At 34.3% G+C, this 20,481-nt stretch overlaps 6 protein-coding genes across 15 annotated transcripts in view; 2 read left to right on the top strand and 4 right to left on the bottom strand.

Annotated features, from left to right (window-relative positions):
• The window catches only part of LOC123012430 (adenylyl cyclase 78C-like), an 11,195-nt gene extending 7,538 nt beyond the window's left edge, over positions 1–3,657 (top strand). The window contains exons 5-12 of the mRNA XM_044410338.1: positions 943–1,171; positions 1,216–1,431; positions 1,481–1,578; positions 1,627–2,031; positions 2,080–2,311; positions 2,359–2,479; positions 2,525–2,907; positions 2,951–3,657. Of these exons, the coding sequence (XP_044266273.1) occupies positions 943–1,171; positions 1,216–1,431; positions 1,481–1,578; positions 1,627–2,031; positions 2,080–2,311; positions 2,359–2,479; positions 2,525–2,907; positions 2,951–3,163 (1,897 nt within the window). The 3' untranslated portion in view covers positions 3,164–3,657. The remainder of the gene's footprint in view (positions 1–942; positions 1,172–1,215; positions 1,432–1,480; positions 1,579–1,626; positions 2,032–2,079; positions 2,312–2,358; positions 2,480–2,524; positions 2,908–2,950) is intronic.
• LOC123013406 lies at positions 3,132–3,933 on the bottom strand. Its single transcript, XM_044411900.1, has 3 exons — positions 3,779–3,933; positions 3,578–3,732; positions 3,132–3,528 (listed from the first exon to the last, which is right to left on the bottom strand). Exons 1-3 carry the CDS (start codon positions 3,895–3,897, stop codon positions 3,173–3,175), a joined length of 630 nt encoding a protein of 209 aa, XP_044267835.1. The 5' UTR covers positions 3,898–3,933; the 3' UTR covers positions 3,132–3,172.
• Positions 3,934–4,026: 93 nt separating this feature from the next.
• LOC123012431 (T-box transcription factor T) lies at positions 4,027–12,714 on the bottom strand. 4 transcript variants are annotated; one of them, XM_044410340.1, is made up of 5 exons: positions 12,607–12,714; positions 10,996–12,543; positions 5,762–5,941; positions 4,558–5,243; positions 4,027–4,508 (listed from the first exon to the last, which is right to left on the bottom strand). In XM_044410340.1, exons 3-5 carry the CDS (start codon positions 5,926–5,928, stop codon positions 4,027–4,029), a joined length of 1,335 nt encoding a protein of 444 aa, XP_044266275.1. In that variant the 5' UTR covers positions 5,929–5,941; positions 10,996–12,543; positions 12,607–12,714. The 4 variants fall into 4 exon arrangements, with proteins under 4 accessions (XP_044266275.1, XP_044266274.1, XP_044266276.1 ...); XM_044410339.1 differs by having other exon boundaries at positions 5,762–5,936; XM_044410341.1 differs by lacking the exons at positions 10,996–12,543; positions 12,607–12,714 and adding an exon at positions 6,202–6,339.
• Positions 12,715–13,179: 465 nt separating this feature from the next.
• LOC123013723 lies at positions 13,180–14,069 on the top strand. Its single transcript, XM_044412451.1, has 2 exons — positions 13,180–13,575; positions 13,623–14,069. The coding sequence occupies exons 1-2, from the start codon at positions 13,275–13,277 to the stop codon at positions 13,910–13,912; spliced, it is 591 nt and encodes a 196-aa protein (XP_044268386.1). The 5' UTR covers positions 13,180–13,274; the 3' UTR covers positions 13,913–14,069.
• LOC123013722 (eukaryotic translation initiation factor 4E-1A-like) lies at positions 14,035–16,432 on the bottom strand. Its single transcript, XM_044412450.1, has 5 exons — positions 16,298–16,432; positions 15,959–16,134; positions 15,736–15,913; positions 15,599–15,686; positions 14,035–14,317 (listed from the first exon to the last, which is right to left on the bottom strand). Exons 1-5 carry the CDS (start codon positions 16,322–16,324, stop codon positions 14,154–14,156), a joined length of 633 nt encoding a protein of 210 aa, XP_044268385.1. The 5' UTR covers positions 16,325–16,432; the 3' UTR covers positions 14,035–14,153.
• Positions 16,433–17,844: 1,412 nt separating this feature from the next.
• Positions 17,845–20,481, bottom strand: part of LOC123013721 (four and a half LIM domains protein 2) — a 45,565-nt gene continuing 42,928 nt past the window's right edge. For all 7 annotated transcript variants that reach the window (XM_044412446.1, XM_044412443.1, XM_044412444.1 and 4 more), the window contains one exon: positions 17,845–18,962. In XM_044412446.1, coding sequence (XP_044268381.1) covers positions 18,618–18,962 — 345 coding nt within the window. In that variant the 3' untranslated portion in view covers positions 17,845–18,617. The remainder of the gene's footprint in view (positions 18,963–20,481) is intronic.

Here is a 20,481-nt window from a genome sequence, read left to right as displayed (position 1 = left end):
ATGAGAAAAATGATTTTATAATGGGTTGCCATTTAAAAAAATATTTTTTTGTAGAACTCAAAAACAAAAGGAAATTTCGAAAAAATTTATTCTTGTTAAATCATCACATTTTTATAGTACTTTATCACTCATTAATTAGTTTTTTCAAGAAATAAATAGTTTAAGCAAAAAACGTTTGGTTCCATACTTTTTATTCACCTGGTATAATTTATTTCGCAAGCAGATCGGTGCAAATTACTACATTGACTTACCTGTTTATACAAAGTGGTTATAAATTATTTTCATCTAGCCAGCTGTGAATTTTACATGTAAAATAAAAAATGCCGCTTTACGAAAATAGGGATACCTACTTATTGTTTTAACTCAAAATTAAAAAATCACCGTTTACTACGCGTCCACTTCGAAAATAGACTTCAATTATAAACTTGTTTTCTTCCAAAATATACATTATTATCAATTATTATTGGAAATTAGTTGAAACAATATCAGTTTAATTAACAACAATTTATTATTAATTAATAAGTGACACTAATGACAGAACTAGAGCTTTCAAAAAAGTCGAGCGGCATAAATAAAGTTACATGCAAGAAAATTCCAAAGCTGGCTAGATGAAAATCATTTATAACCACTCTGTACCTGGCAACCCAATAGTAGTAAACAGAAAAAGGCAGGCAACCCAATTTTTTTATATTCCTTAGGCTTCATACTTTCGATTGGTATTTAATTTTTTTGGTAAGCAAGTGGGCGAAATAATTTAAAAAAAAATGTTTTTGTATGTTTAATTAGTCATATCCTTGAACATATTTTTTAGGCAACCCATTCGCAATATATCCTTTTGCATATTAAATTTGATAAAAAATAAGTTTAATCCGGTAACCAAATGGGTGAAGGGTGACCTTAATTCAGATCTTAGATCTTATCAAGGGTTACAATTTTTTTCAGGAGAGTGCACATCTCCGACGCCACTTTTCACGCTTTGACCAAGAATTTCACAGTCGAGCCGGGACACGGCAACGAAAAGGACTCACTTTTACGCAAAAATTGCATCCAAACTTATTTTATTGTCGAAGATCCGGTTTATGAGAACCTCGAGTTGCCCAAAATCGCCACTCCGCCCCCGAAAAGACAGTCGATTAATGTGGACTGGATCCCGGAGATTCCCTTCAGAAACGTAAGAAAAATTCCTCAAAAAGTAAAATTATCGAGTTTTTGCAGCTACAAAGGGCGTTAAGCGAGGATAACAGCAACGAAAACCTCACTTGTATTTCAAAAACTAAGGGAAAATACGACGTTTCAAGGAGAGAATCTGAAATTGAAGCACCCCAATGTAATGATACGATTACGAACGTGATCGAAACTAGTTTAAAACAACAATGGACGTTCCTTAATAAACTGACATTGAGATTTGTGGACGAGGAATTGGAACATCAAGTAGAATATCAAAAATTAGTTTCACTTATCATTTTATCATTTTTTTTAGTACACTGAAATCAAAAATGACATGTACAGATCTAATATAGTTTGCTGTTTCATAATGTGGATTTTTGCCTCAATTTGCCAAATAATTATCTTTGATTTGTATAAAATAAGTAACAAATTTGGCTTTAAATTAATGGGTGATTTTAGGGATGAATCGTTGGAAATTCTTTTCATAACAGTCACCGTTTTTCTGGCTGTAATGACGCTTGTGATAGCAGGAGACCAATATAAATATTTTCCAAAATGCGTGAAAAAAATTACAAGTTTTTTAAGTTATAACAGAAGGCGTCGAACTGCAGTTCTTGCAACTGTGGTTATAATTATGTCAATATCAGGTGTTTTGACTTTAATAATAGAAGTCAAAAATTTAAAGGAAGATGGACATCCTGAAAACGTGGTTTTTTCGTGGATTATATATCTTTTCGCTTTAGCCACAGCAATAAGGATCAATTACAGGATTAAAATAACGTTAGCATTGCTTATAGTATCCTTGTATGCGATTTTAGTAAGCATCGGGCCTTACAGAATTTTTTTTTTCCCTTCAGATACAGAGTAAGCAAATTGGGAACAAAATACGAGACAAAATCCATCGTTTTTCAGCATTTTGCAACACTTACAGTTTCCAGTACTTTTGGTAACATTTTTTCTTTTAATTTTCTATCACGCGAGGTTGATTGAAGTCACTTCACGTTTGTATTTTTTATGGAAACATAAAGCCAAAATCGAACTCGATGGAATGCAAGCAACTCGCCAAACAAACATGCAGTTGTTGACTAATGTTCTTCCAGAACACGTCGCCAAGCATTTCCTGAGTCGGGAATACAGAAACGAGGTAATTTCCCAATTTTCAGGAAACCAACTTTTTATTGCTATTTTCAGGAACTCTATTCGCAGTCACGTACCGGAATTGGTGTTCTTTTTGCCACAATTCCAAACTTTTTTAAATTCTACTCCGAAGAAAAAGGTTTGGAATGTCTGAGACTCCTCAACGAAATTATTGGTATAATCTTCATCATTATTTTTTTTTATTTGATTAGAATTTTAGCAACTTTTGACGAAGTCCTCGACGACGAGCGCTTCAGTTCCATCGAAAAAATCAAAACTGTGAGCGCCACCGCGACTTACATGGCCGTCTCAGGGCTCAACCCCTCCACCCAACGCGACCCCCTTATCGGAGACACCCCTGAGCATTTGGGGGCCCTCATCGACTTTGCTTTAACCCTGCGACAGCGACTCGAAGAAATCAATCGCGACTCTTTCAATCGGTTTAATCTGAGGGCGGGAGTCTCCTACGGGGACCTTGTTTGTGGTGTCATTGGGGCTAAGAAACCGATTTTTGATGTCTGGGGCAACACTGTGAACGAAGCTTCGCGGATGGACAGCACTGGCCTTATGGGTCAAATCCAAGTACCCAAAGACACAGCCCAGGTTAGTTTTTCGGTACTTCCCAGAAGTGTGATTTTTGGTTTAGTTGTTGGTGCGTCAGGGGTACGAATTGAAGAAACGGGGATTGGTCCGAGTGAAAGGAAAAGGGTTAATGGAGACGTTTTTCGTCCAAGGGAAGAAATTGAAGAAAGTGCGAAGCTGTCAACGCAATTTCAGTAACACGATTAGTCTCGAAGCCATGGTTTATGCTATTGCAAAAAACAGAAGGCGATTTATAAGTCACAGTTACAAGTTTTAATCTATTTTATTAAGAAATAACTTCCAAGTACTCCAAACGGCGGAATCTTTTAACATCGGCATCACTTCGTATTTTCGTCTCGGGGAGTTTCCTCACACGTGTAATATCCTTTCTCTGCAACCCCAACTCCTTAGCACACAACTCCAAAACTCCTTCAAGCGTCAACTGACTTTCGTCGAGTTCTGTTTCAATAAAATCTTCCTCGGGATACTTGAAAACACGCATTCTTAAAACGTACGGCCTTTTAACCAGACTTTTTCGGAGACAAACAGCCAGTTTTGGAGTAATTCGTTCAAAACCTCGCAAAATCAAAGCTTCAAAATAAACCCCGGTTACTGTAATCACCAGAACTAACACGAAGTAACCTATTTAATCAAGTTTAGTTTAGTTTTATTTAACTGTGAGTGATTGTACCGAAATAAAAGAACTCTTCGTTGGATTTTTCAACACCAGTTCGTGTGAGAAGAGATAATGCAATTACCCATAGAAGAATAATAAAAGTACAAAATAGGAGATCGAATATTATTCCAACCTTTCTTTTCCTTTGTTCATTTCGCGTTACTGAAGCCCTGTGGTACAATTAGGGCAATTTTGACCAAATTTTTGGGTACTTACCGTCTTCCGGCTTCGTCAATTGTGACCACATGGTTGAAATTGACCTCTTCTGGTATTTCGTTGCCACAGGGGGCACGAAAATTGACCATTTGGTACAAAAAACCCTTAATTCTTTCCATCTACAAACACACAAACTTTTTTGTTTGTTATTTTGTAAACACAGCAACCATTGCTAGGCAACCCGCTTTGGCGCCAAATTTAAATAAAACAACATTACTTTGCACTCCTCTATTTACAATTTTACAAATTTATAGATGATTTTGAGCGACCCATTCGTGTCGTGGGGTGCTCGAGCTTGATTCGGGCGATTCCGGTTGGTTTTGGCCACTCCCTCCGTCGTCGATAACTCCGCCTACTTCGTTCTGGTGGTAGCCAACAGGCGTGGCTCGATCTGATCCGATTTGTGGGTAGGGACTTTCTGGGTTGACTACCGAAATGTACTCAGGGTTTTGGTAGTGTGTGCATGAAACGTCCTGGTTGTAATACCCAGGATACGAGAGATTGGTTAGGTTTGTAACGGGTTGGTAAATTTGATTGGGGGATTGGCTAGGAGTGGGCTGGGCTGAGATTTGATACGGTGGTGGGGGACTCGAAGTGAGGGACCAACAGTTAATCGTAGGACTCATTATAGTGGTGGGGGTTTGGGGTTGAACAGTGGACCATGTGGAGTAGGTGGGGCCTGATGCGGTGTAAGGCGTGGCTTGTTGGATGTGATCCGGAGGGTTGTACACTGAAAATGACCAATCAAGTCGTGATTTAAGTAAAGTGGGCGTTTTTACCGTGTGGTGGGGGTGAGAGGGAGGCCGACTTGGGGCGTTGCATGGGATACGGCGATGCTCGGTTGTTTTTTAACGTGGTTCTTGTGCATGTTGATAGTTGCACCGTTGCGGTTACAGCCGGGTAGATGGGTTGATGAGGCAGGAACCATGACCCATACTGGGAGTACTGGGTCTGTTGTTGGGTAAAAGTCGGCGAATACTCCCTCTGGTATATACTATCTGGGCGTTCTTTCGCATCGAGGAAGGCTTTGGCGAACGGATTATACTTAATTTTCAAAGCGGTCACTTCTTCGTTCTGGTAGGCCGTGACGGCGATGAATTGAGTTTCCGGAAACGGAAACGTCATAACTCTCCGGGGTTCAGTGCCAACTCGGACCAAATGAACAGTCGGTTTGTATTTATGAAGGGAGTTGAGCATGATTTGACCATTTCCGTTGGATTTATTCGTGAGTTTGACTTTAGCGAAAGAAATGGATTCTTTCATCCAGTGGGCACCGAAATTTGGAGACTCGGGGTGGATGTAAATGGGGTTGGAAGGGGGAACTTCCGCTTTGCCCCCAGGAACCCACTCCCCATTCACGTATTTCCAACGGTGGGGGTCGATCTGGACGAACTCCAGGAGGACGGTGTACATGGCCTTGGGGTCGAGGCCGGCGGCGGTGACCTTCACCACCGGGAACATGCGTCTAAATCAAAAAAAATGTAAAAGACACTATTAAATAAAATTGTGTTATGCAACCAACAATACTCGTGTGTATTGTGTTTGTTCTATGTCAATTAATAAAAAATATTTTTTTTAAATTATTTTCACATAATTTGATGCTAATAATTAGTTTCAAATGACCTTTTGTAGTAGTTGGGGACAGTTTCATTTCGCAAAACAATTCAACTGTTATTCAAATATTTGCGTTAACGGCAATAGAAATAAAGCTTCATTAGAATCGTCTCTGCTACCTACACTTTTCTTTAGCCAAACGAAATAAATGTTTTCCGCAAAACTAAACCACTCTGTAAACTCTATTAAAATGTTATATAATTTTTTGAGCAATCAAATTAGTGTTGTGCGCTTTAAGGCCGAGTGTTGGTAATAATTAACACAACATTATTAGATTTCAGGTTGTTATTTGCTTGTTAATGATTCAACAATAACACAAGTAGTGGTTTGTAAAAAAGGTATTTGCGACTTCCGCAAAACGAAACTTACCGGCCGTTCTTCGTGACGATCATTTCGTTGGTCAAACATTCGAATCGCAGCCAAAGATCTCTGTCATCTAGAGTGACGATCAAATCGCGTTCGGTTGGATCGCCTTTGTTTTTTCCTCCCCCAGATGTGATCTCGGATTCGACGGCTGAGAGGATGTGCTGGGCCATGGCGAAGTCTAAACTGAAACAATTTTTTCGTGTTTGAGATTTCGCCAAAGGTCATGTTGGCTCATTATTTATAAATTCATATAGAAAGCTCGCGATCAAATATTGATGATCGGCCAAAAAGGCATAAAATTCGGTGTTTGTTCACGCGGTGACGTTGGACAAATATCGTTAAGTTGAGATTTCTTCTGCATTTGTAATGGAGTCCACTAATGTGCAGTGTACATATTACGATGCGTGACTCTTACAAGTCGCTATATTGGGATGCTACCGTACCTGGTACTTTACATATTAGACGATATTTGTTCGGAGGACTGACTGATCAATTTTTAATTGTTTATCTGAGACGTCATGAGGACAACAAATCATCGCAATTTGGAGTTTTCCAAACAGTGATTGTGCTAAAGATCGTCGGTAAATAGAGGAAAGATTTCCAAAATCAATTTATATCAACTTTAAAACTCTACAATGCAACCACAACAAAATACTCCTGTAGTTATTAAGGAATTAAACAACAATTTTAATCCCGAAATTGTAAAGTCTGTTTTTTCTTTAAATGGAAATTACAAGTCAAAATTTTGGTGAAAAAATTGGTAGCATAGCAACAAATTTTGTTTGCTCTTTGTTTTTATCCCTAGAAATTTTGTTAACAAATTATGGTTATGTTTTCAAATTGAGATGTTAAAATTTTGACTTTTATGAATTTTGTGTGACTGTTTGCTCTTTGAAAGCGCTATAATTGAATACCTTAGGACAGAGATCATTACCTAAGGTCTAAAGACAGAATTCAGTGCTAATAATTTTGATAGAAACACACCGCAAGTAAGTACAAAAAAAAGTTCTTGCTACAAAAACTTTAATAAAAAAGGGTGTATATACAGAAAAAAGTTATTTAGCAAAAGATACAAGTAGGTATTATGATGATTGGCAATAAATTTCGTGTAATTTATTGAAATGAGCTCAAAGTTGATGCATTTTATAAATTTTTCTTTAGCTTTAGTTTCAAAATTGTTACTTTTTCAACTCGTTTCTCAAAAACCATGCACAAGACACTATTTAATTGCATTCTTTCTCATTCATGTTTATTTTGTATTCTTGTCAATTTCTTACTAAAAATTAAGAATGTTGAGCATTTTAACGGGCCCTTTTTCTAACTTTCTGCTTGCGAACTATTCGTTTCCAAATTTCTAAAAACATTATCGCTACCAAATTTGTTACTTTTTTGGTGTTTCGTTTCTAAATTTTCTTAGACGATTTTTTGTGTTGACGTTTAATGACATTGTTTTCAAATTAATTCAAAAAACCGGAACTGCCAACTTGCTTTATTAAAATTACCATAAATGAATTGCTAGTGGTGCCAACGGTAAGACTGTTTAGCATTTTCATTAAAAAAAAACAGACTTTAGGTAGTACCTAATTTTTATTCAAGAAATGTTTATTCCAGAGATGCATACCAAACTTTCTTTTCAACAAACTAAATTAATACTAACATAAAATGATAAATTTCTAAATAATATCAAATAATTTGTGAAAATATTCAGTTCATTTCATTGCAATTTTAAGAGCATAAATCGGTATCAAAGAGTTGGTTTATGCCAAAAAAACACCCAAAGGATTCAATTTAATAATCGGTGTTTTATTTATTTTATTCTCGGGGGAATAAAGTAAGTACCACTAGTGCCAGATTATTAGTTAAAAGTGTTAAGAGGGAAAATTGTTATTTTCATAAATTTTTGATAAAAAAAACCTTAAAAAAGACAAATATTTGCTTGACTTTTAAAACGAGTTAGAGAAATTTTCGAAAAAAATGCTCAGTCTGAAGAAGCATTAGAAAAGTCCGACGGTAAAAGCTGAGTAATACAAAAAAAACGCTTAAATCTGTGCTTTAACATTTTTAAAATTATACCAAATACCAACAGAGGCGCATATTAGTATCAAAAGAAAAAAACTATTTTTTATACGTAGGTCAGTCTACAAATTTTGCGCCTCTATTAACAAACAAAACATTTTTTAACCAAACTGATTTATTGCTTTTCAAAATACTCTCCTTTACATGAAATGCACTTTTCCATTCGGTAAAACCAATTTTCAAAACATTGAATCCACGCCTCTAAAGGCAACTCATTAACTAAGTTCTGAAACGCGTCTACGGCAGCTTCAGGGGAATCAAAAGTCAAGCCTCGCATTTTGTTTTTAATTGTCGGGAACAAAAAAAAGTCACAGGGAGCCAGATCGGGACTGTAGGGTGGATGGGTCATTATTTTTATTCCTGATTCGTTCAAAAAGTCAAGCGTTTCACCAGCAGTGTGGGAGGACGCATTGTCATGATGCAGGATGATCTCACTTCGTGGCCTCTTTTCCCTCACTTTTTCAAAGACCTGTGGCAAACAAATGGATGTGTACCAGTTTGCATTGACAGTCTTTCTGTCTTCAAGTGGAATTGTTGCAATGTAACCGGATCTAGAGAAAAATGCTGCGATCATTTTCCGACCAACACTTTTCGGACGTTTCAATTTAGTTGGATTTTCTTCGTAAGGAAAAACCCACTGTGCGGACTGACGCTTGGTTTCAGGTTCGTAACGGTAAATCCAAGTTTCGTCACCTGTCACAATGTCGAACACATGATTTGACTGTCCATTATTGAATTTGGTGAGCATTTTCTTGCACCAGTTCACACGTGCTTTTTTTTCATCTAATGTTAGGTCATGAGGCACCCATCGAGCACACACCTTTCTGACACCCAAGTTTTCATGAAGGATCTTTTTGACTTGACTCCTGCCAATTTTCAGAGTCCCTTGAATATCATCATAGGTGCAACGATTATTTTCCGTAAGCATGCGGTGCACAGCATTAACATTTTCTTGAGTGGTTGCGGTTGAAGGACGTCCTTCACGAAAATCGTCTGTTAACCAAGTTCGACCTCGTTCGAATTCGTTGTACCATCGCTTCACAGTAGCGTATGAAGGGGCCTTCTTGCCAAATATACGAAAAAGTTTTTCTGAACACTGTTGGCGAGACAGCGAATCTCGAAAGTCGTAAAAGATCATGGCTCGAAAGTGTTCTCGGTTCAAATCCATATTTCGATAAAACTAATGTTTTTCAAAAAATTWCAACGAACAAACGATCAACAAGTTTTGAGATCCGTAAACGGTTATCTGAATAAAAAACTTCAGAGAATTCAGAAAAAAATATTTGACATCTGTCAAATGACCAGAAATAGTCAAGGCTCACTATTTTCAGACTGACCTACGTATTAGAGAATTATTTATAAAGTGTGTTTTAAATTAGCTACTACAGTATACCTACAACAATTCAGTATTTTCTATAACGAAATTATTTCAAACTTATCTTTAATAATAAATCAATTGTTCTCTTTTTTTAAAAAAAAAATATAAAATCAATGAAAATAATAATGATAAAAACGGATTTTTTTAAATCTCTGTAGATGCAAAGTTTACTTGATTTTTTTAATAGCACATTTTTTTTTATTTACGGCTATGGTTTATAAATTTTATTTTGTTTCCATAGATACATGTTTGTTTCTATGACAATTAGAGTAATGGAACATAAATGTTACTATAGGAGCATATTGAACCGCAATAATATCTATATTTTACATACCTACAGGGTGAATAAAAAATATGGACCAATTTATTTTTTGAAAAATCTAATTGATTAAAGATTAAGTAGGTACCATAAAAATTTCACATTTTTCATGAATAAAATTTTTCAATTATACATATTTGTTTTTGAGTTCTGCAAAATTTTTAGTTTCTTAAGCAATGTAAAGATTACAACTATGTATGATGTATCTAAGTACATTTTATTTAATTTTTATCGCATATTTTTTTATAAAGGGTGCGCCAAAGCTCGCGTCCCAGAGAAAATTTTCAAGTAAGATAAAATATCAGGAAAATGGAAAAACTGTTTAAAACATTCTATCTGTCAAAAAATTTTGACATTAATTTTTTGACATTTGACATTTTTTCATGTCCATTTAATGACACTGATGATATTGTATATGTTTTTTTATAATTATTTAGTAAAAGTACAAAAATTTTGCCAATAAAAGTCACAAATAACATTAAACAGAGTTAGAATTTAGGATACAGCTTCCTTGTTTCTTCTTCTAACAGCCTGTAGCAAAAAAACTGGGAAAATTATTTTCCAACATAAATAATTAGAGACAAAGTGCAAAATTTAATCTCTCATAACTTCGAAACTTTTACAGATAGATTTTTTTTTATTTTTTTTATGTACCTTACATGGCATTTTTTTCTGTGGCGCGAGTTCTGGTGCACCCTGTATAAGTTGTGATTTTGTCAAAAAATTATACATTTTTTTTAATTATTATTTTGTAGGCAAATGATGATTAAGAAAAAAGCGCTTAGTTCTCTACTTTTTATTCACCTTGTAGAAAAATTCACACAATCGTCGAATGCTTTTTACAAGTGGTATCTTGAAGTTTTTTATGTTATTATTAAGTTAGAAAAATTTGATTTTATCATAACATTCTGTGTTTGTTCCGACGCGCGCACGTAAAATTTGAACAAATTTTTTTAGATCATTATTTTGGAGAATTATTTAAGTTGTAAAGTTGTATTTGATAATGATTTGTTGAATTTTGTGTTTTTTTTATTTATCGATAAGTCAGTAAGAAAGTTATAAGCGACGGCAAACATCAGAGGCTTAGATTTCATAGGTTTCAGCTTTAGTTTCAGGAAAATTTTCTAAATGTTTCTTTCTTAATTAAATTTTAAAAACTGTATGATTGTGTCCTCGAGCTACACTACCAAAATGACCTAGAAACTCAAAGTGTCATTAAACACGAAGGACTCGCTTAGTCGCTTCAAAGAAAATGTTAGAGAAATCTTTCTATTTGCACATTTCATTGGGATCAATGAAATTACGAATTTAAAAGCTGACAAATGGAAACTTTAATGATTTCTACTCTCTATTTGTTGCTTCTTGACCACATTAAATTAAAAAAAAAAAATAAGCTTCGAGTCTCGAGCGAAAAATCGCTTTGGGTTCGTCTCTTGACGCAGCATCGAAGTCGCTCACACTTACCTGCGTTCCTCATGTATGGCGTTAAACTCAGCGTCGCACAATTAATTCTCACACCGATTTATTAAAAAAATTAACATAATTAATTGATACATTTAGTTATTTAAAATGTCAATCATACACTAGATGCTTATTTGATAAACACACACCTCGGGATTTTGTAAATTAAACGTTTATTATATATTATTTGTCATTATTTCACACCAAATCGATAAGTACTTCTTACATTTTAGAGATCTTAACATATTATCGCCAACATCACTAAAACTCTCGGGCTGCTGCCATCGATGAAGTCGCATAGACCACACCCACGACTCTCCATTGGCCACCATTCGACGGCATGGACAGCTACAGGTGGATCTCAACGACGCTGAATCATCATCTTCAGGCAATTGGTGCGAAACGTGGAAAAAATACAATTTTTTTAACATTGTTAATCAAAAATTAATTTTTTTGAAAATTTGCTCCCGTTTAAAAAAAGTGGCCCACGCTCATGACTTTTTTGTGGTTACTATGACTACGTGGTTTGTAGCCATGGATACGTATTGGTTACCACGACAACCAAAATAATTTCCTAGAAAATAATATTTTACAAACATGGCCGTCGAAAATCATTGGAGAATGGAATCTTTTTACACATTTTTTTAAAAGCAATCCTTAGTTTTTCGTAAGGAGAATGTGAACTGTTCTTTTGTAACATTTGACGAACGTTCATGACCTATTTACCATGGATACATTTTCATTACTATGACAACCACGGTGTTTGAATTAGAAATGTCATTGGTAACCATGGATACATATTGGTTACTATGACAACTAGGTAATAATTTTTTCATCTTTCGTTCTCATAGGCGTCGAAAGTCGTTGGGAACTGGTATTCCCAAAAAAGTAAATTTTTGTGAAATTTTGTTACGTTAAAATGTTTAATGTGTTTTGAGTTATAAGAAAATTTTTTTGGGAATGTGTTTCGTGTGAACTCTTTGTTCTCGTTGATTTTCCCGTAAAGTGTAGTCCGGGTCCGTCAGTAGTGCCAGTTACGTTCCTCCGGTGTGCTCAACCAATTATCACCTCTCTACGTCTAGCTGGGCTGCAATCGCCTTCTCTATTTTTAAAGTCTTGCTGTGTACATTTCACATTACACGTAAAAATTTGGTGAACCAAAAACCGGTTGGTCGGTGTTGGTTTAGTGATTTTCCTCGGAGAGAGAAAAAAAAGTCGTCCCTTCGAAATTGCGTCGGCGTCGATGGTTTATTGCAGGCCAAATAGTTGTAAAAGAGGACAGGTATCAGAAGCACTTGTTTTAATGTCTTTATTACTCCCGGATTGTGGGACCAGCGGCCGCTTTGATCTTCCCGGATTATACGACGATCATTAAATGCGCCGTGGGTAATGAAGATATGAAGAGTTTTCTGCGTTTCTTGGGCGCAAAACTGTCCAGGGCTGCGGGTGGTCCAAAGGGACAGGTTGATTGTGCAAATACCAGGTGGAATTTTATTGGGATGGGGTAAAACCCTTTTTTGCTTGAATGTGAAATGATTGCTATTCTTTTACCTGTATTTGGCCGGAAATGGTTTTTGTCGATTATTTCAAGAGAAAAAAAATATTTTGTAATACCTGCCTTGTAGAGATTACCAATAGCACATTTAATTTACCTAATGTTAACACAAAAACGGTGTCATTATAATGTCCACGAAACGTAATTGTATTTTGCTTAGCCAAACCTCTGCTACCATCACATTCCATAAAAATATTTGTACTATTAATTTCCTTGGCTGCAATTAAAAAAAGTTTTATTTGCGAAACCAATTAGCACTTTGAACGTAGTCGAAATTAAAATACCACAGCAAAGAAACAAGAAATAGTGAAAACAACCTGATTCATGAATTGATCAGTACATTTTAGTAATTGCCCTTTTACCCTTTTTTTCCAGTTTCACCACAATTAACTAAAAAATACTAAATTATGACATGTACTATATATATGCAACCATTTATACACTCGATAAAAAAATAAGTTTAACAAAAATTACAAAAAATTGTTGAAGTTGGTTTTATTGTTATTATGTTACAAATGAGTTGATTATTTTTAAGAAGTGACTAGGAATAACTCGAAATTTTTAACAATAGATAGTGGGGAATTTCGTGTCTCGGTTGGCACGTTTTCGACACCAAAGTGGCCTAGCAGCATTGATTTCAAATGTCATTTGTCGTTATTGACAGATTGAGGTTAAAAATAGAATTATGCCAAAATTATCTATTGAATGTGTTTTATTTGACCACTAAATGATGTCAACAAACTCCAACTATAAAATGGTGTGCAATGAAATTTCAAGCATACGTTGTTCAAGTGAACAATTAAAAATCCTGAAAGAGAGGTACCAAACTGTGATCAACTCTACCCGAAGACTGGAGCACATACGGTCACTATCGGAGCTTATAAAAGTTTTGGAAAAACGGGATTATCTCAATTCTGGTAATACCAAAATTTTGATTGACATCGCCAGTGAATTAAAACAACCGCAACTGTTACAAAGTCTTAACAGCCTTCAACTTAATGATAATCACGTTAATCAGGAACATTCAGGTATTTGGTCACTTGAAATTGTTAATAAAATAAATGTGTGGATTCAGGTTTTGCTAGAATACCAAAAAGTGCCAAAGATCGAGCCTACAAATGTATTGCTGAGGGCATAGGCAAAAAATGGAACGATTTCGCTAGAGCTTTAGGTGTCTTAGAGGGTGATATAGACCATTTGGATCGAAATGTGAGAAGCATATCAGCACGAGTTTACAAAATCTTGGCATTTCATGAACAAAACTGTGATAAGTTTAGGTGGCATAGTAAACTGTTGGAGGCACTAGGGGAGGCAAGGCGTCAGGACCTCAGATTGAAAGTGCAGGAAATATTTGACTTCGCATAATTTATAATTTTGTTACTGTTATTTTTTATAAAAATGTAAAGTTAAACAAGTTGTCTCTTTTAATGTATGTACAAACACAACAACATTCTGCCATCTCAACTTCATACAGAATACAAGCGTAATAAAGTAGAAAATGAAATAAATATATTCAAATAAACCAAAGGAAATTAAATACCAATACAAAATGTATCAGAACATTCTCAAAACGAAAACATTTCAACGGTTAGTCTAATGTTTGTGGTTAAACAGTGTATGAATTCTTGGTAACAGAACCGGACTTATCCTGAGTGTCTTTATGGATTTGGTATCCTAAAACCGTCCTCGGGGGTATATGCAGCCGTTCCTTTAACTTCTTCCCGATTTCTATGACCGCCGCGCTTTTGGTGGCATCAGAGGTCCAAACTCCTAAAAACCCACATTTAATTTACACCCAAGTTACAATAGTCCGGTCAAAATAGACATTTCAAATAACTAAAATTCCGACAGAGCTAAATTTTGGTGGAGATCTTGGGTACACCATTAGGAATAAGGTGTCAAAAGTCCCCATCGATCCCATGTGTGCTAAAAAAGTTATTCGGGGTCAAAGGTCAAAATTTGACGTTTTTAAAATTTTTTGGAAAACAGTAAGTTTTATCAAAAAAGTAGCCCAGACAAAAATTATAGATCTTAAAATTATCTACAAAAATGGTCCTTATACTTTTTTTTTCTAAGAATCAACATTTCTGAAATATCGCGATTCTAAAAATTGAAGGAGGCAAATTTTTTTTACAGATTTTCCATGTTTCTGGTGTTTTATCTTACTTGAGATTTTTCTTCTACTTCATTAAACTTTTAAATATCTCGATTCCATTAGAATTAAAAATAATTTATTTGGTAATAAATACAGGTTGTTCAATAAATCGCGCACTTCCTTGAAAGGGAGTAATTGGGTAGTCCCCAGAGTACTGAAAAAATGTTTAAAAAATTCTATCTCTCAAATTTTTTTGACATTTAACATTTTTTTATGTCTATTTAATAATACTGATGACCTTGTATATGTTTTTTTATAATTATTTACTAAAGGTACAAAAATTTTGTCAATAAAAGCCACAAATAACATTAAACAGAGTTTAGGATACAGCTTCCTTGTTTCCGCTTCTAATAGCCTGTAGCAAAAAAACGTGGAAAATTATTTATCCTACAGAAATAAGTAAGAGTCAAAGTGCAAAATTTAAACTCTCATAACTTGGAAATTTTTATATAGATTTTTTTTTTAAATTCTTTCTATGTTCTTGGTAGCTTACCCTACATGGTATTTGTCTTTGGGGTGCGAGTTCTGACGCACTCTGTATGTGCATATGATGTAGAACATTACTCCTTCAACTTTTAGAATCGCGATATCTCAGTGATTATTAGAAAAAAAGTATAAAGACCATTTTTGTAAATAATTTTAAGATCTATAATTTTTGTCTGGGCTACTTTTTTGATAAAACTTACCGTTTTCGAAAAAAAATTAAAAAACCTCAAATTTTGACCTTTGACCCCGAATAACTTTTTTAGCACACATGGGATCGATGGGGACTTTTGACACTTTATTTCTAATGGTGTACCCAAGGTATCCACCAAAATTTAGCTCTGTCGGAATTTTCGTTATTTGACCACTATTTTTATGACTAATTTGACCCGACTACAAAAATGATTCAATACCAATCTTATCACCCTTTCCTCTAATATTGACTACGGCCCCGCAGATTTCATCCGAATGCTCAAAAGCTTCACCAATTAAACACAAAATCTTAAAGAGGTCAAGTGTGAAATTTAGTCGGCATTATGCAACAACTTACAATATCCAACCAGTACCGATCAAGCTCATTGTTCCTCTGTTTCTTGTCTAAATTAATGAGCCAACGGCCCCCCCGTTTATTCGCGTCGTCCTCCCACATGGGCCTGATCCCCCTCTTGAACAGGGAGTAGTCGTTGCCTTGTCTCAGCTCACTTGCCGGCTTAATGTGATTGTATAAACTGAAATTTGCCACTTGTTAGGGCCCCAAAAGACTGAATAACTACCTCCAGAAGTCCTCAACAGTTTGGAACGAGGCGATTTCCTTCTGGTTCTTCTCCCATGTCTGGCTCCTGTCATTCTCGTAATACCAAAGTGTCCAACAGTTTTGAAGCGGGTGTTTGATGGAATAATCCATCGCGATGTCCACATCGTTTTCAGTCTTTAAGTCATTTTTTTCGTTCTGGGAAAGCAAAAGAAATTGCGAAAAAAATTACAAGTGATAGTCATGTGAAATACAATATGGCAGAATTTGCCGGGACTTGTGACAAATCTCAGAAAACATCAACAATTAATGATGGAAATATTAATTAACCTTTGTAAAATTGGAAATATTGAGGCCTTACCTCGCTTTCTATTGAATTTGAAGACATTTTTGTGAAGTAATTCGATAACCAGCTCGATGAAAGTTGCTTTTTCCACCTATCACCGATTTCAGTGCCAACTTTGTAAAATTAAGGAAACCGGCTGGTTGCATAGTGCCACACCAAAGGCGGGATTTTCAAATTTTTTTCTTATCAAAAGCTGATTTGAGATAATGGTTTTAAATAAAACTAAAAAGCTAGTTCCCAAATGTGAAATCAATAGCAAAAATATTAAAAATGTACTAAAAATAAAAAAAAAAAACATTTTAGACAAATTGGACACGAGTATAATGTATTGCCTAATTGTCTTCAACAACACGAAAATAAATAAAAAATTCAATTTTTTTTAAAACTGATTTAAAGTAATGTCTTTAAATAAAATTAAAATGCTAACTACTAAGCATAATAATAAAAATCTACTAAAAACTTGAAATCTTCGACAAACAAGAAACGTGTATAATATGTTGCCTGTATAAACATCGAGAAAAATTGAATTGAAAATAGCTCAAATTGCTTTATTTTAGAAGAAAACTCCTATTCAAGCCAGTATTTGGTTGAAATACTTTGATTCAGGTTGATTCCCTACTTAAAATTGAGCCAAATCGATTGAAAATATCACAAATTGCTTTATTTCAGCCTAAAATTAAAATTGAAGCAATTAATTTTATAAAAAACATTAATTTCGAAATGATTCTGTATTAAATCTAGAAAAATTGAATTAAAAATAGCTCAAATTGCTTTATTTTAGAAGAAAACTCTCATTGAAGCCAGTATTTGGTTGAAATACTTTGATTCAGTTTGATTACCGACTTAAAATTGAGGCAAATCGATTGAACATATGACAAATTGCTTTATTTCAGCCTAAAATTAAGATTGAAGCAATTATTTTTATAAAATACATTAATTTCGAATTAATTCTGTATTAAAATCAAGAAAAATTGGATTTAAAATAGCTCAAATTGTTTTATTTTGGAAGAAAACTTTTATTCAAAACATTATTGTGTTGAAATATTTTGATTCAGGTTAACTTCCGGATTAAAATAAAGCCAAACCGCTTGAGAATATCACAAATTGCTTTATTTCAGCCTAAAATTCGAATTGGTACTTTTAAATTGTTACTTTATTTAAAATTTACTAAAAATCTACAAAAAACATTTTAAACAAATTAGATACGTGTATAATGTATTGCCTAATTGCCTTCAACAACACGAAAATAAAAAAAAATATTTTTTTAAACTGATTTAAAGTAATGTCTTTAAATAAAATTAAAATGCTAATTACTAAGCATAATATTAAAAATCTACTAAAAACTTGAAATTTTCAAAAAACAAGAAACTTGTATACACCAAAATAGTTATTTTGTTACTTTATATAAAGCTGACTTACTGTAATGTTTTTAAATAGAAACAAAATGCTGCTTATCACATGTCCTATTAACATTAAAATCACCTCAAAACTCGTAAAAGATAATCCACTTTAAAGTGTTGCCTACCTTTGGGTGAAAATTGGGAGTTTTTGTTGAAACACTGTTTTCGTCACGATATTTATTGTGGAATTAAAAATAACAATAATAACCCTAAAGCAAAGCCCTGTACTTGTATTTTAAAAGCATAACAAATTTTAACAATCCAAATTTACCAATACGTACATTTAACAAATGAAAGTTAAACTCTAAACGAATATTATGTATGTTTATTTATCAACATTAATAAAAACATTTCTGTTAATGAAGCATTTAACTAGGATTTACCGAATGAACAGTAACTAGAAAATAAGAAAATAATAATAATAATTAAAAAAAAAACTAACTACTCAAATAGCACCAAAGTTGCTCATTTCATAAATGCTATAAAGCTGTGTACATTATCTACAGTAGTAATAATAATATACAATAAAAAATTGTCAAAACACTTAGAGTAACAGTTAAGAAGCAATAACAACCGTAATTCAATAACAAATATATATTGATAAGTTTCTACTATCCGATATTAAAATTTTAAGGCAACTGTCTGTGTAATGTTAAAATTTAGAATATTCCACGGTCCAATATTGCTGGCTTAATATGGCAAAACAAAAATAAATCCTCCAAAAATAAATACATTTACTCTAACCTTTCTAACAAATTAAAAAAACAAATACTGTATTTTTTTGTAGTTTTTCTTTTATATTTTTTCGGTAGTGTAAGATGTGTGTTTGTGTGTAGTGTGTGCGTGTATAACATGAAATGTTTTCCATTTCTTACGGTGCTAACTTGTCATATTATGGTCACTGAATCGTTAAAAAAAAAGAAATCTGTAAAAATCTACATCAACTTTTGCTTGGCGCATTCGGGACAGATGATATCATCCTGATCGGTGATAAACCCGCGCCCCACTAGACTAGTGCGGCACGAAGCACAGAAGAAGCAATCGTTGTGCCAATGCCTGTCTTCGAACGAGATGAATTTCGTGCCCCCAATCCCCGTGATTGGCTTATTGCAGGCGAAACAGCGCTTCGCGAACAACTCGCCGAAGCACTCGGCGCAATAGGGCTTCTCGTCGCGGCTGGTGAAGCGCTCGCCCGCCAAACTCTTCGAGCAATGGGTGCAAGTGAAGCACTCCCTGTGCCAGGGCTCATTCTTGTAGGTCACGCCGCCGCTGGTTATAACCTGCAAACGCAAAATGTGACACTTTACGAGCAAAATAGTCTGTTTTTTTTAAATGGAAATGCCAAACAGTCTTAACGTTGGCACCACTAGTCAGGGGCGGACTGGCAAATTTTTATATGGGGTGCTAAGTTGAAATGAGGGCCCAATACAAGGTGATTCTTTTAGGGCCTATATTAGAAACTTTTAAATTTCTAATGTAGATAGAAATTTGAAATTTTGTACACGACCCAAATCAACCAGTCTCAGTTCAACTAAATTATTTTCAAAATGGCTGAACTTCCGGAACTACGAGAAATTGGCGCCAACTTTGAAATTTTAAATGGTAACCAATTATTTTTATTGCATTTTTGAATTCTCCTCTCCAAACTGAGTAAAATGTACCTAGTTGTTAGTACTTATCTGTCATAGTTTTTGACATATGTCAATTTTTTGCTCAAAATTTTCATTTGCAGAGGTTTATTAAAAACATCACAGCTCTTGAACCGTTTGCAATAAGTAAATAATTTTTCTTGCATTTGATAACCAAAGGTTCGAAGAGTTTCCTAAAATTTTCAAAATTGTCAACTGTCAAATTGCAAAGCTTATATGATTTTTTGAAAATGATATTTAACAAACAGCTATAACTCAGTTTTTCAAATAAAATGACCCCATTTTCTCAACGGCAATCGAAAGTACATCGATTTGTAGAAGGACTTTTGTCAACATGTCCTATATCCATCTCTTACAGTTTCTGAAATAATCACGAAAAACGTGTTTTTGTTTTTTATTTTTATAGTAAATCACGTAGCCTTTGGAAAATGATCAAGACGAATTAAAGATTTATTAGTCTACACAGCACCCATCCGGAATTACAAAGAATTGAGGCAAGGATTGAGGCGGCATTTAATAATCTTCAACCAAATGAACTAATGGAAGCCACTCAAATCAGTTCACCATCGAGTTTTGAACTGTTTGAAAGTGGTAAACATATCGAACATCTGTATTAATTATGGTATATCTTATTGTATTTTTCCAAAGCCAACGTGATTACAATAAAAATAAAAACATTAACATGTTTTTTGTGATTATTTCAAAAACTGTAAGAGATAGGTATAGGACATGTTGATAAAAGTCCTTCTACAAATTGATGTAGTTTTGATTGCCGTTGAGAAAATAGAGTCATTTCATTTGAAAAAACTGAGTTAAAGCTGTTTGTTAATGATCATTTTCAAAAAATCATACTAGCCTTGCAATTTGACAGTCGACAGTTTTGAAAATTCTAGAAAACCTTTGGTTTTCGAATGCAATAAAAAGAGCTGTGATGTTTTGAATGAACCCCTGCAAGTGAAAATTTTGACCAAAAAATTGACATATGTCAAAAACTATGATAGTTAAGTACTAACAACTAGGTACATTTTACTTAGTTTAAAGAGGAGAATTCAAAAATGCAATAAAAATATGTGGGTACCATTTAAAATTTCAAAGTTGGCGCCAATTTCTAGTAGTTCCGGAAGTTCAGCCATTTTGAAAATAATTTAGT

The sequence above is a fragment of the Tribolium madens genome, unplaced genomic scaffold, assembly GCF_015345945.1.
Source record: "Tribolium madens isolate multiple individuals breed KSU strain unplaced genomic scaffold, Tmad_KSU_1.1 Scaffold_96;HRSCAF=242;Tcas5.2_LG5, whole genome shotgun sequence".
Taxonomy (NCBI): domain Eukaryota; kingdom Metazoa; phylum Arthropoda; class Insecta; order Coleoptera; family Tenebrionidae; genus Tribolium; species Tribolium madens.
Note: the sequence above shows the minus strand (reverse complement) of the source record. Positions and strands in the feature narration are given on the sequence as shown.

What these genes read in the sequence shown, in the direction of transcription:
- LOC123013406 (XM_044411900.1), bottom strand. Translation starts at nt 3,897, where the DNA reads ATGGAAAGAATTAAGGGTTTTTTGTACCAAATGGTCAATTTTCGTGCC. An exon ending in ATTGACGAAGCCGGAAGACG is followed by an intron (nt 3,733 to 3,778) that starts GTAAGTACCCAA and finishes ATTGTACCACAG; the next exon opens with GGCTTCAGTAACGCGAAATG. An exon ending in CGAAGAGTTCTTTTATTTCG is followed by an intron (nt 3,529 to 3,577) that starts GTACAATCACTC and finishes TTGATTAAATAG; the next exon opens with GTTACTTCGTGTTAGTTCTG.
- LOC123012431 (XM_044410339.1), bottom strand. An exon ending in ATCGTCACGAAGAACGGCCG is followed by an intron (nt 5,244 to 5,761) that starts GTAAGTTTCGTT and finishes TTTTTGATTTAG; the next exon opens with ACGCATGTTCCCGGTGGTGA. An exon ending in CCTCTCACCCCCACCACACG is followed by an intron (nt 4,509 to 4,557) that starts GTAAAAACGCCC and finishes GGTCATTTTCAG; the next exon opens with TGTACAACCCTCCGGATCAC.
- LOC123013723 (XM_044412451.1), top strand. Translation starts at nt 13,275, where the DNA reads ATGATGTCAACAAACTCCAACTATAAAATGGTGTGCAATGAAATTTCA. An exon ending in CGTTAATCAGGAACATTCAG is followed by an intron (nt 13,576 to 13,622) that starts GTATTTGGTCAC and finishes GTGTGGATTCAG; the next exon opens with GTTTTGCTAGAATACCAAAA.
- LOC123013722 (XM_044412450.1), bottom strand. Translation starts at nt 16,324, where the DNA reads ATGTCTTCAAATTCAATAGAAAGCGAG. An exon ending in CAAATTCAATAGAAAGCGAG is followed by an intron (nt 16,135 to 16,297) that starts GTAAGGCCTCAA and finishes TTGCTTTCCCAG; the next exon opens with AACGAAAAAAATGACTTAAA. An exon ending in ATCGGTACTGGTTGGATATT is followed by an intron (nt 15,687 to 15,735) that starts GTAAGTTGTTGC and finishes GACCTCTTTAAG; the next exon opens with ATTTTGTGTTTAATTGGTGA.